Raw genomic sequence first — 19,826 nt, 5'->3', positions numbered from 1 at the left:
GTTGGGGTTTTTATACAAAGAATATAAATATAAATGAGATTTCTTGTCCATTAATAATGTCTGTATTACCACACTGAGTGATATTAATTACCTTCCTGTCAAGTATTCTTTATTAAATTCATCTAACATCACAGGTTTCCTTATTTTGCTTACAACTGATGTCAGTCTCACTACCATACAGTAATTTCATTGCCACTGTATCCCTTTTATGGATGTTGGCACAATCATAGATCCAGAAAGTCTCAGGTTGGAAAGGACCTTAAAGAGCCTCTCTTTCCAATCCCCCTGACATGGGCAAGGGCACCTTCCACTAGAACAGCGTACTCAGAGCCCCATCCAGCCTGGCCTTGAACACCCCAGGGATGGGGCATCCACAGCTTCTCTGGGCAACCTGTTACAGAACCTCAGCACACTCACAGTAAAGAATTTCCTCCTATTGCTGGAGTTATTTTTTTGCTTCTTGTTTTCACTAATGAAAGTATTCACTTACCCTCATTTGCCACCTTAGTTGTCACATTCCTCCGTCCACTTGATGTGGACCTCAGTTTCCATACCTCTCAGTTTCCAAAGATGTATATTTACTTCCTCTATTCTCCATTCACTACATAGCATTTAATCCCTATTTGTTACCCTTACTTTTCCACTCAGTGCAGATGAACTTACTAAGATCTTCAGCACCTTTGAATTGCTACTCTTTAGCTATTTAACATTCTCATTAAGAATTACAAATTTTCATTCATGTATTTGTCTGATTTGTCCTCCCAATTATTTCTGCTTGCATTTTTCTCAACCATAGAAAACTACCCATTTAAAAGGACCACTATTTTGCTGCTTGAGATTGTTCTTTGTTTGTCTAAAGTAATTGCAATCAGGTCATGAAAACCACCCCTCAGGCAGCCATGAATTTCTAGTCCAGTTAGTTATTCATATTTATCAGTTCTAATGAGAACTTGAATTAAAAATGTATTATGTTTGGCTTGGAAATTTTGCACCAGGAAACAGATTCTTTTTCTTTTTATCAGAAGTTTAATATTTTACTGGTGTGTTTGACAAACCTTCTGTACATAAACCTCCCACCATATTTATTAATATACATTCAAAATCCCATGATTTTGTGTTGGAAATAACTCCCAAATACCACTACTTTTTTTTGTCCTGGGAGGTTACTTCTATTTGTTTTATGATCCAAGTAGCTTGACTACTTCCACCAGCTTTCACAGTTTACTTTCCCACTGAAGAGGGTTTCTACGTCATTGTCCCTGTTATCAAGTCCTTATAAAAGCTACTGTATGCAACAAGAATCCCTCATTTTGTGTCTGGCCATTCCTCCCCTTTAGGTACATTTTTCTGGATTACAGTAAAGCACACAATCTAGCCCTGTATATGATGACTGTTTTTTTTTTTTTTTTACAAGCTTGGGGTTGTGTATTTCAAGCTACACATGATCAATTATCTTAGAAAATATCAGGAAACATATGTTTCCATATGTATGATTTTCCAATAAGAAAAGCACCCATATTTAGAAAATGGTACTCCTTCCACTTCACCAATGGAACTGAATGTACATTGCACTTGTGAAAATTTGCAGGAATGACAGCATTTCCCTTTTGCCTCAGGGGATCTATTGTTGATCCGTTTTTATGTATCACCCTTCATACTTTATGGCCATTTAATGACTTCTTTCTGATATATTTTAATAACTGTATCACAAAAAACCCATACTCTCCCTGAAATGGCAGTGTCAGTGAGGACAGAATCTGGATCACTCTTTTACTTCATATTGTATCTGGACCAGTACCTTGAATAAATGAAGCAAATTACAAAATGAAGTTCTGGAGGTGTTTTGTGAGTTTCGTTTTGTGGTTTGGTGTTGGTTTTGTTTGGTTTTTTTCTGTTCCATTATTCTTTACAAGGTTATTCTGTTAGTTCTTAAAATAGTTTATGTAGTTTAATTTGGGAAAATAAATGAGGTTACTTTAACAAAAAAAATCTTAGTCTGCACATTTTCTGCAAGATGGGCAATATTCAACAAACCTGAGATCCCTTTTCTCATGAACATAATAAGACATTTCTCAGTTGAATGCCCAGAGGTGCATAGCTTTTAATGAGGGTTTAGAAAAGAATATCTAGGAGGAAAAAAAAAGAACTAGAGAGGTGGAAATAGAGAAAAATTGAGGAGGAAAAGTAAAGAAAAAAGTAATCTTTAATTTTAGCACATGTAATTAAATATTTGCTAACTCTTGGCCAGCTAACTAAAAATAAGATATTAGAGCCATTATTTCTCACCTCATTGTTTTTGCAAAGATTTATCTTTATATTTAAATTTGAATTATCACAAAATGTATTTAAACAGGCATTGGGATTCTACAATTCTTTATTTTTCTGTTAAAAAATGTGAGAGAAAATGTGTTCTAACAATATTTTTCACCTTGAGCTATACCCTTGGTATTTGTTTGGTGCAATGATTGAAATAAGCTTACTGAAAAAGTAAATTTAAAAAATTCAAAGCATTTTCATAATGAAATCCAGTTGTTTTTAAAGCTATTTTAATTGCACATAATTCTGTTGAATTAATGCAATTCATACTATGAGTTTCCCTAAATAAAATTCTCTGTCTTGACAAAGACTGAAAAATAATTGAAAATTGCTTAAACTAATAAAAATGCCTGTTGGTACCACTAAAAACATAGTGCTGCATTTCTGTTATTTGAGCCAAGTTATTATATTTTTTTCACCCACCTCTTCAATTTTAGAAATGAATCTAATCTTTCATCACTGACCCTTCTTGGGTTGTATTGACCAAAGTCCAGTGACATTGGACTTCAGTAATTTTTTATTACTGTCCCACATTGGGATGCTTTATGTTTTAAGATATTACATTCTGAGTTCCCTTTTGTTAATAGACAGAAAACTCTAGTCAAGCATATCCACATTGCAGTATCTAAAAAAAAATCTCTTATTTTAAAATGACCTCAGTTCAAATGTATCACACAGTTGAGCAAACGGGATTTACTATTCGCAGTTAATCCTGAAAATTACTTCTTAATATATTTCCAGTAAAATGCACATTGAAAAAAAATTCTCTAATGGGAAAATATCTTTTTAATATTGTCCTTTAAAAAGAATAAATAATTAATTTTTAAAATTTTTCAGTGAAATATTTCAGTTTCTTTCTTTCTGAAATAGAACTGTTGTTTACAATGTTTCCCTGTTAAAATCTACAGTTATGAAATTCATCAAGTGTAGTATATCTGGCATTCACTATAACTATACTGCAAGTGTCTGCCAAAGAAGTATTTATACTAAGCAAATAAGACAAGAAGCATTGGATTTGCTACTTTCACATAGTCTGCACCATATACAACACAAAAGAATGAAAAATCTTCCTCGGTTATTTGACAATTGATTTGCAAAGGGTTAACAGGCTTACCGATTAAGTTCTTTTTATAGATGTACCCCTTTGTGCAATCTGCCCTGACCTTCCATGTCTGACTTAGCATCAGGCAATACAGTGTGCAATGCACTCAGGAACCTTGCATAGGTACAAGGATCTGGGCCCAGTTGAAAATGTTCAACTGCATATGCAGAGGCAGAAATATCCCCTTTATCAAGTCAAGAGACATTGCTTTTCAAAAGTAACACTATTTGCTACATACATGGTAGAGATTTGAGACTAAGTTTGGGGCCTGAACAATTCCAGGTAACACCTCATGCTTGAGCATAGCATCTTTCCAAACTGACAGCAATGAGAACTTATCCAGAAAACAATTTCAGATCCAGCTTTCCCCCCACTATGTATGTACATGAGTGTACCTCTGAGAAACATCAGCTTGAGTGTTCAAGACTGTCAGAACCAGGCCTCCTGACCAGTCTGTGCTCTTGACAAAAGCCCTCTGATGAAATTCAAATGTAGTTTTAAGGTGAGCAGAGTCAAGAAGAAAGCCTGTCTTGCAATTCCTGGCCCAGCTGTGGTGCCAGTAGAATTATTCTACAGGCAGCCTGGAACCTAAATCTTTAACCCTCCATGTACAGTTTTCAACATTTTTCACTCTATGTTTTTTTTTATTGTTCTTTTCTTTATGAATATGTCACTGCTTGTTTATTTTTCACTTAATTTCATTTTTCTTTCCTTGCCAAATATTTAACTGCTCTGTATCTTCTGTACATGTTTATAGATGCTTAAACAACAAAGCAGGAAATTTTCCACCCATACAAAATGTTTTCAGCATTTCAATTAATCACCATAGCTCATTAGCGTAGGTGTAGATATTATAATTAGGATGTTAGCAATAATTTTAGCAATACAGTATCCTAAGAAATGCTGGAATGAGCATTTGAACAGCATTTCTCTGCCAATTTAATTATATTACAAGGATTAAAAAAAGAGCAAATGAGATATTCATATTTGCCAGTCCAGTAATGAACATGTCCACAGATTCCAGAGGGCAATTTTTTTCTTTGCTTGTTACTTTAAAAATTCTTCCCTCACCTTTAGCTGTGTAAGTTAATACCTTACAAAACTTAAGTGGTCTTATAAATCAAATCTTAATATCAGCAACACTTTAGTGACAGAATATTTGCTAAGGAGGGTGGAGTAAAATGTCAAAGAAAGTAGGTCTCATTTAATCACTGTAAGGTTCCTAATAAATGTCAGCCAAATATATTCTTCTTGTTTCTATTCATCCCCCTTAAACATAGCTATTCAATTGAAAAGGGATATAATACATTTAAATCTACTATCTATTTTTAATTGTTCTCTGCATTGAGTCTTTCAGAATAGGCAATCACAGAGATATAGGAAGCATGTGAGTTTCTCATCCTTGCCACTCATGGTGGCTTATTTTCAGTCAGACAGAATTGGAAAATGGTAACATAAAGACACAGCTCAGAAGATACAGGTAGAAGTTAAAGAGAATTGCATAACCCATTGCCCAAAGTTCCATATGGAAATTTATGAGACACAGTTTAATAGTGTGGGACTGTTATCTACTAATTCAATTGTGAAAATGAGATCAAGAGTTTCTTTGAGTTATCCTTAATTTCTTCATTCATTTTTAATGCTGGTTTGATTAAAACCCTTTTCATGTCTCAGTCTTAGCACCTTTAGAAGAAAGTAAAATTATACCAATACCACCAATTATCAGTATATACACACACACCAGTACCACCATTATACCAGTACTACCAATTGAAGGTAGCAACAGGAACAGTTACACTGCAAACTGGGATTCCCAGAATAGATGCTTTTTATGGCCATCGATATAATCATCTTTAGTCTAAGCATCAAGTTTTCTCCTATTCCTTAAGGGTGCAGCTACATAACAAATGCAGAGCAGGAAAGAAAGGAACATCCAAAGGTAATTCTTTCCTATAAGCCAAACTTTTGATGAAATTTAAATAGGATATTTACAAATCAGATTTCTCCAAAGGTCTGAATAAATTACACCAATTGCAAAGATGCAAAAAGCTGCAGGTACAAATTGAAGTATATGTCAAGTATTCTTTTCACGGGGTTGTTACTGAGTTGAGCAAGTAATTATGTGGTATCTGTCTCCAGAGACATGGTTCTACAAAGTGCTGGGAAATATTCTCAGGGCACATTCAGTCCTTCTTCCACTCATTTGTATTGTATAAAGAAGACTAAGTTGTGAAAATCTGTTAATAAATCTTAGTTTTAGTTAACAGATAAATAGGTTCATAAAGTTATTTTCTGCTAAAGGAACCCTTTAGCATAAAACCATGTGAAATTTTGCATAACTCTTTTCAACACAGCATTACAGAAATAGACTTCTTAACATGATTTTAGAAAGAACGTAAAACTACGCAGTGTTTTAAAAAATATTCCTTCTGACATACTGCATTGTTCCTGGCTTATGCTTGAATAGAAACAGAAAGAATTGGATTTTCAGTCCTTTATTTGGTCATGTTGAGACCCCACATCACAATACACATCATGCCTCATTATTTGACAAACTGGCTTTGCTTGAATATTCAATACATGTCCCCAGTGCAATTGTCCCTAAATGCCAACTAAACATCACCTAACACAGTGTTTGCTTAGAGTGGACTTCAAAGTGGGGGTAAATAGGCTTCTGAATTTTAAACATAAAAGAAAGGACTTTCTTCACGGATAAGTCACAAAGACCACACAAAGCAGAGCAAATATTCCCTGGGCACTGTTTTTCTTTCAATTTCTTTTTCTTTGTCTGTAACCTTTCAAGAATACAAATGCTTTGTTATACTGGTGTAATTAATAAATTACAACCAGTCAATTTCAGGTGCCATTCTTTTGCACCATTCACAATATTTGTTTTCTAAAACAAGTTTTTAAAATTTTGTTACTAGAACCTTGACAACACATAGGAAAAACAAAGGTTTTGGCTTATTTCCATCCCTTTTTTAAAAAATTTGGATGAAAATAGCTATGGAACAACAGGGAATAAAGCCAGAATTACATCTCACACAAAGCTGTATAAAATATGAATATTCTCCCAATTCTTAGGGAATTTCAGGAATGTAGAAGTCTTAGCAGTTCTGTGCAAGCAGCAGCTTTATTTCACCAGATATTGTATCCCCCTTCCCACCTTGCCTTCCAAGCAATTCCTCTACCACACAGTTCCTGTGACTCTTCCTCACTCCATATTAAAAGCATGTCTATGTCCTTTATCTGCCAGCATTTAATGATAAAGTGGATTATAAATAGCAGTTTAGGCCAGAGAACAAGACTTTCATTAACTGCATTTCATATGGTCCTAAGGGGCTTGTTACTACTTGCATCCTGAGCATGGTGGATAAAGCTCCCTGTCTCAACCTTCCTGAATGTCTGCACAAAGCGGGACAGTATCTCCATTTCCAAGACCAGCACATAAATTTAATTTAATTAAATTCCCTTTATGTTCTGCCTGGTAAAGTACTACACCTTTCCAAGCCCATTCCCACGCTGAAAGAAGTAGAAAGTGATGGGGATTTTTGGCCATTAGGAAGGAAGAAGATATTGAATTTGTGAAGTTTAGGATTCAGTAGAAAGCCATGTTTTGGCTCTTCATCCCAAAGATGAAGATTACATGATGAACAGGCAAAGACAGAAAAGGTTTTCTCATCTTCCACATTAATTCTTCCTCAGATTAATTCTTTTTTTCTCCAGAGAAGTTCTTATTAACATTGGGCAATCCCCATAAGCCATGCTATGGTGAAAGGACAAATAAGGCTTATAAACACAGACACAGGATAACAAAATAAGATTGGTTATGTTTTGGAATACATAGCATTCTTTGCATTCGCAGAAGTCAGCTCTTGCTTAACAGAGCAATATTAAGTTTCTATGCATTAAAATAGTGATCACACTCTAATAATTTCACAGTAACTAGTCAAAAAGAATCTATGAAACCAACATTTCACTTCATTACTAACAAAACAGAAACTATGTGGACATTTCTCTGCCCCGTTTCAGTAAAATGGTGATAGAATTAAGACTAAGCTTAGTATACAATTGAATATTAAATATATTTAATTGCATTTCTACTATAATTGGTAGTTTTGAGTTTATTCCTCTGAGAGAAGGCATTTTGAGCATTTGTTTTGATGACAAAGTGAGAATCCTACTAAGGGAAGTGGAGGGTATTTATTTCCAAAATAAAAATAGTGATTATTTTATAGAAGTGCAAAGAATATCCAGGGTCTTTCTCTTGTCCCTGTATTACCATAAAATTGTGGTACTGCAAACATGTTTAATTCAGAGCTGTCTGAAAAACAGCAAACAGGACAGTCAAGATCTGGAAATGCAGTGTATCTCTGCCTCTATTTTTTGACTGTCTCTGGTCTTGTTCTAGTAGGCAAGCTGTTGGCTCTTTCTTTGTTATGTTTTGATTTATTCTTTGTTATCTTCAATTTTCAATGAGCAGAAGAGGCTATGGATTGTAGAGATACCTACACTGGACTACGTGTAGGTCAGAGAAGTAAAAATTATCAGAATCCTAGGAAACTTAGGTATAAGGTCACTCTACCCAGAAATTTCTACATGTGTGTGGAAGACATGTTCAATATTTTTCTTTCTATAGCCTTAGTCAGTTGTTTACAGAAATTCTAGTAACAAAAAATATCTGAGAAGTCATAAATTCTTTGGCACAGGAAGACAAGATTGGTTCCAAAATATATTGAAACCAGTGTCTGTCTTCTGAAGGCTGTCCTCAAATTTGTACTGTGTGCAGGAGTCTAAATTTTTAAATGGTGAAATGCAGATAGAAACTGTAAAACCCATTCGGGGTAAGAGGGTTCCAGAGACATCTTGTAGAACTATGATGAATTTTGAAAGGTTCTTGTTGTATGAACCATGGCAATTCTGCAGAATTAGGACAATTACCTAAATGCCTCATTTTTCAGGGATCCTTTGAGCTTGGCATATAAAATGGCCTGTGAAGATTTTGTTCCCAGGAAGGCTGAATCAAATTAGTTGTTTGGGATTTGTCGTTTTTCAAAGTTTGCTGGTCAGAGTTTTTCATATGAGAATTTGGAGTGTTGAATCACTTCACTGTTGTATCAGCTGCATTGTCCTCTCGAAATTGTTCATAAGTGGAACTGCCACAGTTTTAATAAATGAATGCAGTTCCATCTAGAAAATGCAGTCTGATAAAAATATGCCCAAAAATCTTCCATACAGAATCACTGGAAAAGTAAATAATGTTTATGAACCAGATTAATTGGCTTGATGTGCCTGCCTTGTACTGACCTTTGAAGCAAGTCAGCTTTAAACACTATGCAGACAGATAGTTAAATAGGTTTTCCTTCATCCTAATTGCTCAAATGGTGCAATAGATCCTTATATAACCCTACTATACCTAGTTGTTATTTCTTAACTATTTATTTTAATATGTGTATGTATTTTAGCAGTTACTTGTTTCACACAAGGCTGTGTGGTCTTGTGAAATCATACTATTTAATGCATAATAAATAACCATGGAATCATACATCATATCCACACAGAAAATAGGGGAGTGAAATTTGTTCTTCCCATATGGATATTTTTCCACTAATTTAACTAGATGAAACAGTGGGCTTAACAATGTCTTAAATAAAAGAAAACAAGTTCCTATAACCATGGAATACAAGTCGACAAGAAAATGTCCAACTTGTCTTCTATCATCTCAAATGATGATAACAAGAGAGCAAAACAGGTCTATTTCATGATATACTACTCAGTAGTAATGAGAAAATTCAGATATATTGCTGGATATTGAATTTATTAATTATAAAAGTATTATTTTGTTAGTTGTTCTCATTAAATCATCCACTTGCCCGGTGCTGTTAGATAAGAAATGCAAATTCCAAAAACTACATTACCATTTTTATTGCTCATCAGAATCATGTCTTACTTTTGAAATATTCAGCATAGACACAAAACAGGAAAAACATGCTGCGTGCAATGTAGAGCAGTGGGATGCCAGAGTGCAAATACTGAATAAGACTGTTTGTAAACAAGCTTCTTATTATTATCTCTTTATTACTATAAACTCTAACAACTCAAAACTTATCTTTTGAATTTACCAATGATACTTCTTTGTATTTCTTTTTTAATTTGCTTATGTTATGTCTTTGTAGCTCTTCTTTCTAAATTATACTAGACTATTCCTTGTTATTTAGAATTATATATTTCTTTATTGTCCCTTCAATAGAGCTAGATACCATGAAGTGCATAGCAGATAGCAGTGTCTGTACTAAGACAAACACTAACAATGTCAAAAGAGACTGCGACTGTCATTATACTTCAGTTAACTTGCAGCATTCCACTTTCAGTCACACAAAAAAAGTAAATATTCCTTTCCTCTTAAAAAGCCTGGTTTTCTTGGAAAAATTCAGACTAATGAACTACAGTAGAATTGTCTAGTTTGTGGTGCATTTGGTCTTTAAAGGAACCATGCTAAATTAAGCCACACATGAACCTTTCCTACTTTTTGTTCCTGAAATATGTCTATAAAGAGCTTAAATTTTCAATCTTCTGCTCTTTTTGCCATGTCCTTAAGCTGTGGACTGTTAAACAACTCCTGCATCTCCCCAGAGATGCAAATCCCTAGCTCCAGTACAAATGAGGTTTGTAAATTCTTGAGGGCGGAATGTTCTACACAAATGGGAAATAGTGTCATTACTTATGGCACTGTGGGAAGCATTTCAAAAGCTGGAACACCCTTGCCTTCAAAAGCAGAAACTTTTCAAAAAAGCATCCTCATCATCCTCCTTTGCAAATACTGGTAAATATTTGATCCACTGAAGTTCAGTGTTATTCAAAGTCATGCATGCCTCAGCCGAGTCCTACTTCCAGATATTGGGGGATACCTGCTCAACCTATAAATCTTGTCAAAACCATCCATATAATTTCTTTCCAAGCAAATCAATAAATATAATTTTGACTTTTTGAACTCAGTATGTATTTTATTTGTTAACTAAAACCACAAAGATTATTCTAAATTCTCTCCAGCCCGTCTGTTTAACCAGTCTATGTTGCAATGGTCAGCCTGCAGCACTTCTATTTTTAGCTCTAATGGAACAGTCTTAAATTGCTTATTTTTTGTTTACTAAAGACATTGAGCTTGTAACCATGGAAACTGTGGCAAGTGCCACAGCTTAACTGTTTTATTAAATGGATGGAACTTACAGCTGCAAAATTTGAAAGGCCAGCATGTCAATTTTATACATAACTCGAATTGCCATATATATGCCACATTATAGCAAGTACTACATTAAATATTAGAGGCCACAATCTGGTCTTGGTTGAAAAGATATAACTTGTACTATCTCTCTCCTCAATGGAAACAAACATACAAAAAATATTCCTGTACAATCTAGATCAAGATCTGATTTTGTCAAACTGCATATGCTGTCAAGTTTCAGTGATTACTGCTTTTGAGTGCCTAAACTGCAGATGATGTACATTAAACAAGTCCCTCATTATCATGGAAAGACCCCGTCTCACAGATGTGTCTGCACGAAATTTTTAGCATATTATTGCTTTCAGCAATCACATTATTTTTGGAACCACTGTGTTCTGTAACATTAATAGAAAGAATTAAATCAAAACTAATGACCTTGTCAACTGAAACTTCTAAAGCCAGAGTGGGAGAATTAACACAAAGAACTCCTTAAATCTCTAATTAGGTTTTTAAACAAGAACATTCTGGCCACCAGAGGTATTGAAAGTTTACACTCTCTGTTACTTTTAGTATAGGCTGAGTATGTGAAAGCTGGGGTATTTTTAAATTCATACTTAAAATTGTATATAACACTTAAGTCAAACCCTTCAGAAAATTATTGAAAATTTTTAGCACAATTTAGATGATTTTTGTGATGAAGTATAAAACAAATAACAAATAAAATATTTAACACAAACCTAAACATTTCCCCAAAGTCCCAAAAGACTGAGAGCTAAAATAAGAATAGTGGTATATTTACACCCATAAATACTTAATGCATGACTCATCCTGTGTAATAGAACCAAATGCTTGAAGAATGCTCAACATTTAGAAGAATTAGGTTCTGCTTTCTCTGCAAGGACTGTGGTTGGAACAGTGTTCACATTTCTACTTTTGGTGTTACATGTCTCCATATTACAGGTCCAGTGAATAAAAAAACCAAAAAGTAAAATTGACATTTCAAAGGAGACACCTCTTGGTAATGGTAAGATTCCAAGAAATTATGAACAGTGGTATTTCTTTCTATGAAAACATTACTTAATTGTTTAAATTAAAGAATACATTTATTTGAAATCAATTATTGATTTAAAATAATATTCTTCACTGTCTGTTGGCATAACTAGACTTACTGAAATGAAAAAAAAAAATGTTTCCTTCCATTTATATTTTTCCTTCTTTTTTTTAATCCATCTGCAGGATCTACCTTCATTTGCAACACCCATATAATTCCAGTGAAAAATCAAGAGGGAGTAGCAATGATGTTTATTATTAATTTTGAGTATGTAACAGATGAAGAGAATGTGGCATCTCCTGAGAAGTGCAAGCCAATATTACCATCTAAACTTGTAAATCGTAAGTTACTCAATGAAATTTTCTTTCTTACTTCTATTTTATCTGGCAAAGTAATCAACATGGGCAATAAGGTTAGCAAAGGATGCAATCGCATTGATTGACTCAATAATCTGAAATCATAAGAAGCTAAATGTAGCAAACCTACTGCAAGATGTTGGTAAAATAATCTGTCAGATCTTTGGTAGTAGTAACAGCCTAGATCTTGTAAATAGTAGTAGGATATATAACATCATAAAAATTTAAATCTTTCACAGAAGTGCATTATCCTTGACAAAAATCAATTACAAATGGAAAACTTTAAAAAAGCATTGTCATATAGCCAAAATATTTCATCTTAGCCTATTTGAAATTGAATATTTCTATTTTATAAAAAATAATTGGTGTATTTTGATTAATAGTTGGTGAAATGTGATTAAATTAGACTATAACATAAAAAAATCAGTTAAAACATAATTAAATACCCTGATTTTATCAAACTGAAGTATTTAGATTGACTTGAAGGATGGGGGGGTGCATGAGTGAATGTTCAGGAAATGCTTTTGCTTTCATTCCACTCTGGAACATAAGTATTGTCAGAATTAGAAAACTCAACACAAATGTCCACTTCTTATACAATTGCACTGTGTAGTTTTCTGTCCCACTATCTGCAGAACATGTGCTCTTTTGCTGACCTTCACTGTGTGCAGCAACAGCACACAATCCTTCTGCTTTACGTCGCCACTCATGTAATCTACTCTTACTACAAGATTTCCCAGAACACATCCCATTTGTACAAGCTCTTAGTAAAGCACAGCATGCTCTAACAGTAAGCATTAACACTTGAGAAATACCTTTGCACAGTGAGATAATCTTTAGCATTAGTACAATAAAGGAACATAAGTATTCAAATTCTTAAATCAACACTTCAGTTTTCTCTAGTTAGGAAAAAAGACTGCTACAATCATCACAAGGAGAGAACTTTCTTGATGCAAACACTACACAGCACCTGGTCTGTCGAGCCCTACAATGACAGGGTGTATAAGATTGTGGCAAAGGAAATTTCCATTATTGAAAACTTGCAGTCTGCAAATAATTATTCCAAATATCCAATTATATTTAACTAAATATCACATTTTTTAAAAAGCCTTTGTAATAATCTTTACAGTACATATTTAAAATCTTTTTAAATTTATGCTTTTATGCTTGCTTTTCTTATTCTGTTTTGCATAAACAATCCTTGCAGAGAAAGCAGAACCTAATTCTTGGGTTTGGGGTTTTTTAATAACCAATACAGCAGCTTTTGTTGAGATTTTTTTGAGATACCGAGAAAACACTTTTTTTCTGCTAATGATCCAGTTAAAATCCTATTAAGGGATATCGGAAAAATTTTTTAATTGCATCAGAAAAAAATTATAATAAGTACATCAGGTAAACGCTACCCATATTTTGGTTTTAATTTAGTATAGCATGGTTTTGTGAGTTTGAAACATCTTACTTCCTCCATCTAAAAAGCAATTTTATAACAGATAAAATTGTTCAGTTTGTCCATGCTTACTGTGGTTTTATGGACAAAATAGAAAGTAAAATACCAATTGGGTAGAAAAAAACAGATCTTCATGTCTTGAAAAAGAACATTTTGTTCTCATATCTGTGACACATCACTGTACACTTTCAAGTGTTATCACTTGCCGCACTTTAAAGTGAAAAGCCACTAAAGAGAAAATCTGCAAAAAATACCCCCACTTTGTCAAAACATCCTTTTCTTGTTTTATGGTATTTACACCTGACATACACAGGGGATTTCCTTGCTGAGAGTTCTTGAAAAATTAATAAGTGGGCCTCCAAGCTCAGTACATAACTGACCTTGCTCAGAGAGAGACCAAGGTGCAAAAGGAAGCAAGGAAAGGTGACTTGAACCATTTTCCTGCTAGTGGGTACAGCCAGATGCCAGAAACTGGCAGAAAGTAGAGCAGGCACACGGCTGCTCCGTCTTCTACCGAGTTGCTTATGGTTTCAGAGCAGACTGTTATGTGGGCCGGATGGGATGGATGGTGATACAAAATATGCTACATAGCCAAAAATTCCTCTTGGCAAAAAGAGGCCAAGCTATGCAAAACATCCAGAAATAACTGCAAGATATTGTGTACAGTTCAATGGTGGTTTTAAACTATAAGAGAAAAAGGCCTTGAAATACAGAAAAGGCAATGAGACCAATAAGCTAGAAAAAAAGTCAAAAAAGGTGGATTGTTTACCAGTGAAAACATATTCTTTTAAGTCATGTTCCCAGCATAAGAAAGGTACACAGCAGATTCTCCAGGGCATAGTTTTTTCATCATCATACTCTATTTAGAACAGGTAATCCAGGTGATCTCTTTTCACTGGATCACACACAAAATGGACAGCAATAGGTACTGGTTCAGGGAAAAAAAGCATCAAAATCCCTTTGAATGCAGCAACCAGTTCAGAGAATAAAAATAGAGAAGGAACCAAACACTTAACAAGTGCAATACATCTCTGACAAACAACCAGGAAAAGCAACAGCTAATGATAAAAGACAAAATATTTCAGATTACATTAACATCTACTACCCAGAAGCACACAGATAATATTTCTTTCCAGAGTTCCTTAGATTGAGTTTTCTCATATTAGAATACCTTTTCAAAATGAGGAAAAAAAAAAAAAAAAAAAAAAAAACAACAACAAAAAAAAAAAAGACTGAGTCATGCTGCAGGAGAGAAGTAAAAGTTATTAAAGTTATTAGGAAGTAAATAGATTGCAACTATTTTCCTGTCCCTGGAAAAGAAGATAACTTCTCATACTCTCATCCTTCCTCTAATGGATTTATCAATAGTTGATCAAATTTATCAAGTGTAACTTTGAAAAGCCTTTCCTTTTTTCTAAAAGCATCTATTCTGCAAGCTGCAGCCAACAGTTTTGAATATTACCACTTACCATAGGGCTCCTCATGACAGAAATTGCCACTGAGGTGAGCTCAGCAGATTACAGCAGAGTGCTAATAACATTGAGGTTGTGGGTGGTTGTTGGACCCTGTATGGGTCATTCACTTAAGGGTTGGACTCATCCTTCCACTTCAGAATATTCTGTGATTCTGTGAAATCTAATGCAATGTAATAAAAAAGCATTTCATGCTGTGAAGAAAAGAGGGATTTCAACCTGTTAAAGGGCTAAGGACCCTCTGAACAAATTAAGACCTCTGGAAGACAAGTAGAAATTTTTAGGATTAGCTCAGTGACTGCATTTAGCTCTGGACAGGCAAAAATTTTAAAATCTATCAGCTAAATACTGGAGGATATTTCCAACAGTGTTTGTAAATTCTCTAGTACAAGGATTCTGTCTTTTGTTATGTGCCAGAATGATGGCTAACACAGGTTCTGATTCAGCACTGGGCTTGGCAGATGATGATAATAATAGATTATAAAAAAAAAAAAAGGTATGTTTCAGGAGTTTGCTGAGCACATTTGAGTATAAATAGATTTCTTTCTAATCTGCTGCTCAAGACTTCCCCTCTTATATGCAGCAAATGTCTGAATAGGCAGGAATGTGAAAAGTGAAGATAGTGGCTTCAGAATAGCAGCGTAAAAATTCTTTCAGTTGATCCATTTATTCCCCTAATATTTTCTGGCACAAATTTATCATCAATTCTCACTGGCAGCTGGAACAGTTTTTGTATAACCAAATACTGAAATTTGGGAAGATCATAGCATGCACTAACCCTGTAAAAAATCTCAGCCAACTGATTTTTCACTCTTTTCTGTTTTGTTTTTGTAGTTTGCAGCAAATTTATTTTCCAATGTATGCAAGTTCCCTAGTAAAACTAATGAAGCCTTTGCTTATATGTAACTTTTCTCTTTTTTTGAGGAAAAAAGGGCATAGCCCAAAATTTTGCCATATCTTTTAAGCTTTTAATCAAACTTAATTTAATACTATCCCTGTTCCATCTTTACATTCAAAGGCATGGAGAAAATTCTTCTGTGTACATTTATCCCACAAGTGGGTAACATCCTCTTCTCCAGTAAGAATGTATTTGTACAACATGCACCCAAAGAGAGACTTAGAGAAACTGATTTCTGCTATAGATGTTAATTCATCATTCAATCTTTCTAAGTTTTGTCTCATTTCCATATTTGAGAATTCTACTCATTCTTACTTCAATTATTTTCTAATGAGTTTTGTTGGCTTTTGTGTTGTCTTTAGATCATGTAAACATTTCAGAATTTCAGAAATTAACATCTATACCCAAAGATAAACACACTTCATAACCTTATCTCACCTCATTTTGCATATGTAACATTTGAGGCCAAAAATACCTGCTTTGTAAATGAAGCAATATTTCTGTAGTGTATTGAAATGTTAGGACTGATCATTTTGAGCTACATGAGCCCTAAAAATAAATTTTACTCATCTCTAGCAGTTCTTATGGACTGTTCTCTTACACCTTCTAAGACACTAACAGTTGCTTGATTGTCACTATTATGGTAAAAAAATTATTCCTAAAAATGTCGTTCATAAATTTTTCATGAATGTAACCATTTGCAAAGCTGTATAAAATTTTGAACTCAAACTGAAATAATGCATAAAGAATGTATATTTAGCAAGAAATATAGAAATATAGGGTAGATCTTCTACAATGAACAAAGAAGAGATGTGATTTTATACTACCTTAGCAAAAAACTTCTTTGAACACTAGCAAATTATAATTTAAATTTATCTACTAGTAACAGTTTTTAACCAAAATAACATATTAGTTCCCATTCAGTGTGTTGTACAAACTTAATTAAAATCCTTATTATAAAGTGTTAATCTATAACTTCTAGGTGTAAATATGTCTTTTATATGAATGGTTGAGGAAAGGGACCCTTAGTGTTGAATTTTATTCTCAAACCTCTCAAACATTCCACTGTGGCATGCTCATCCACTCCATTATTTTATGAGGAGTTTTTATGGCAATTTACAGAAGTAGTGGCGTAAATTACTATTTGCTCATGGCATCTGATTCTATTCCTCAAAGCTGTGAAATACTTCTTGTACTCCTCAAACCCATAGTTTGGGGATCCTGAATTCAATATGAAGAATGTAGCTACAATTTTTCTACTCAAAAAAGACCATTTGTGGGATTACAATGAGTGAAAGCCTTTCAGAAATTAATTCTGAGTTGTCTTCATTTTCTGCCTCACCTAGAGCATTCTACCTTTTTACTGACCTATAATGCTTTTTCTAATATTTAATCCAGACCTGTCTAGATTACAACATCTATTAATCAGTAGGCTAAAATAACTAGTCACATGAGGTGACTTTATCACAAGTTTTATTTCTTTAATTTCAAAACAATTTGACTAGCTAGAAGTACTAACCTATAAGCTAAATATTAGTTCCCAAACATCATGTTTATTTCCCCATGGGAGAAAGCGCAAACAGTTATTTGATTAACCATGTAATTGCATTCTGCCAAAGAGAGATATTTCAGGATTGTCTTATCATTTTATCATTTCAAAATCTATAAGCCTAATAAAGACACTCTAGAATAATTTCTCGTATTTTTTTTCTGTGAAGGAAATTAGAGAATCTGTTATATATCCAATAAATGGAATATAACCTTCTTTGGATAAGGTTCAAATAAAATGGGGAAGCTAATAATATTCTTAAAACAGCCAAAACCATAATCAGAAAACCTTTGAAGCAACTTCTTCAAGGTGCTTACTCTTCAGCAAATTTTCCTGTTTCCTGGCCCCAGCAATGGAGTTACATCTGAGAAGCAGAGAACACTCTATACACTGATGTTGTAAACAAGCAGAAGTGCAATTTAAATCAGGCCTTTCCTTCCTGTCAAAGAGTTAACTAAAAAGCACAGTGTCTGCTTCCCTCTGTGCAAAGCACTTTGTTATATAAGTAAGTATAACAGTATAGTGAAAGGCAAGCATATCTTTTTAGTCCTAGAAATATTAGGACTACAATGAAATACTGCATACTGTTTAATGCATGAAGTTTTACCTCATAGAATATGGCACATATAAGTAAGCCCCTGACTTTGCCCAAAATGTAATGAGAAATTTGTCCAGGATCTTATTTTTAGCTGCACCACTGGAAGCAAATACATATTCAGTGAGGGCTATTCAAGAAAAATTGTGTTCAGGAGGACAAAGGTTTCTATCTAGTCAACCAGCAGCATAGTCCTGAAAACCCCAGTGTCAATTATGTGCATTTGTCTCCAAGGTAAATTACAGTAAATATTAGGCAGACTGAAACAGTGCTGAACTCTTAGCAAAGGAATATGGCCAAACACCAATCACCGGTAAAAGACAGAAGAACCTCTGCTATTACCACCTTCAGTGCTCCACAAACACCTAACTGCCTAAATTAATAGAACAGTCATTGAGATAAATAGCTTTTCTTAGTCTTCTTCTATAGAGAAATACAAGTTGGGTAGCTCTACTTCTGTTTCCTCATGATGGCTGCTGTTGAGGCTCAGCTCAGAAAGGAAGCCTCCCTGGATTCCATGAACTGTAATTAGCAATTTAAATTACAGCCTCACCCAGCTATGAGCACAGAGCTATTTTGCTATGTCTTGTACAAACACTCAGTTTAAAAAAAGCAATCTCTGCTTAAATAGATTGAAAATTAAAAGGAGAGAGTGACACATCTTTCAGTAGCTTTCAGTGGAAGCAACTTATGCATACCACACAGGTATTTCAGTGATATATTTTTATTAATTTTTAACAGGCCTTCTATCTATCTGTTCCTTTCAGGATGTTTAAAACAGGGGGGATACTGTGAGGTAACTTGAAGGCTAGGATAATGATTTTCTGAAGTCATACCACATTATAAAGCATACCCTCAGGAAAGTATAAAGGTAGTGAGTTTAACTTCATTCTCTGATGGAAGGAAGAGACATATCTCTATTATTCATAATATGAATTAGCACAGAGAACTTAACACATCTGTGCACTTGCCAAATTGAATTATAGATTTTGATCTTAAGAGGAAAAAAGTCAGAACTATCAGGATATCTCAAGCTTAGACAAAAATTACTCTACTAGAAAGCAGGAAAGATTTCCAATGGATTTGAGAAGCTTTTAGATGGATGTTTACAAGAAATATGGTTTTTTATTTATAATCTTCAAGATGAAAAGGCTTGCTTTAAGATAAGAAAACAAAATAGATCAATAGATAAAAATAAGGGAGTTTACCTCCATCATGTCTTACTTCTCAAGAATAGAATCCTATCATTATTGACTGTTTTAAGCATCCAGGCAAGTTGAGCATTTCAAAAACCTGAGAGCAATTGGCAATCTGAAGAGCTCTTGCCATGAAGAGATTAAATAAGTGAAGCCTATCAGGAATATGAAACTAAGCTCATATTCTGGACAAAGTCTATTCTTCTGATGAAAATTATGAATTCTTCAACTTTCCAGTAAGTTTCATCCAAATAAAATTGTCATTGTCTAGCAAAAAATTTATCATTAATTAGAAGTTAAATTTAATGAGAAATAGCGCGTTGGTCTGTGTACACCTACTTTAGTTTTCTGTCTGGAACCTTAGCCAACTTCAAAACTTGGTAATTGGAAACATATATTGATCTAGTAATTATTAAATATTTCTTAATTGAATACTTCTTAAATTTTCCAAATAAAAAGCCAATGGACTTTCAGAATAATTCTTCTGCATATTACATATATTATATTTGAATTTAAGCTACCTGAATTTGCTTCTAAAATGTGTGGAAATTTGATATTCTGCCTTCTTTTCTTAATCGTCTGTTTATTTTTTTGAATCTGTTTCAAGCAAAAGCTTTATGTA

General features: G+C 33.9%; 1 protein-coding gene across 5 annotated transcripts in view; it reads left to right on the top strand.

Annotated features, from left to right (window-relative positions):
* Positions 1-19,826, top strand: part of KCNH7 (potassium voltage-gated channel subfamily H member 7) — a 211,418-nt gene that overhangs the window by 112,804 nt on the left and 78,788 nt on the right. For all 5 annotated transcript variants that reach the window (XM_085584311.1, XM_085584310.1, XM_085584308.1 and 2 more), the window contains exon 3: positions 11,877-12,032. In XM_085584311.1, coding sequence (XP_085440437.1) covers positions 11,877-12,032 — 156 coding nt within the window. The remainder of the gene's footprint in view (positions 1-11,876; positions 12,033-19,826) is intronic.

Source organism: Lonchura striata, chromosome 7 (assembly GCF_050655825.1).
Source record: "Lonchura striata isolate lonStrDom1 chromosome 7, ASM5065582v1, whole genome shotgun sequence".
In the NCBI taxonomy this organism is placed as follows: Eukaryota; Metazoa; Chordata; class Aves; order Passeriformes; family Estrildidae; genus Lonchura; species Lonchura striata.
This window is presented reverse-complemented; position numbering and strand designations above follow the sequence as displayed.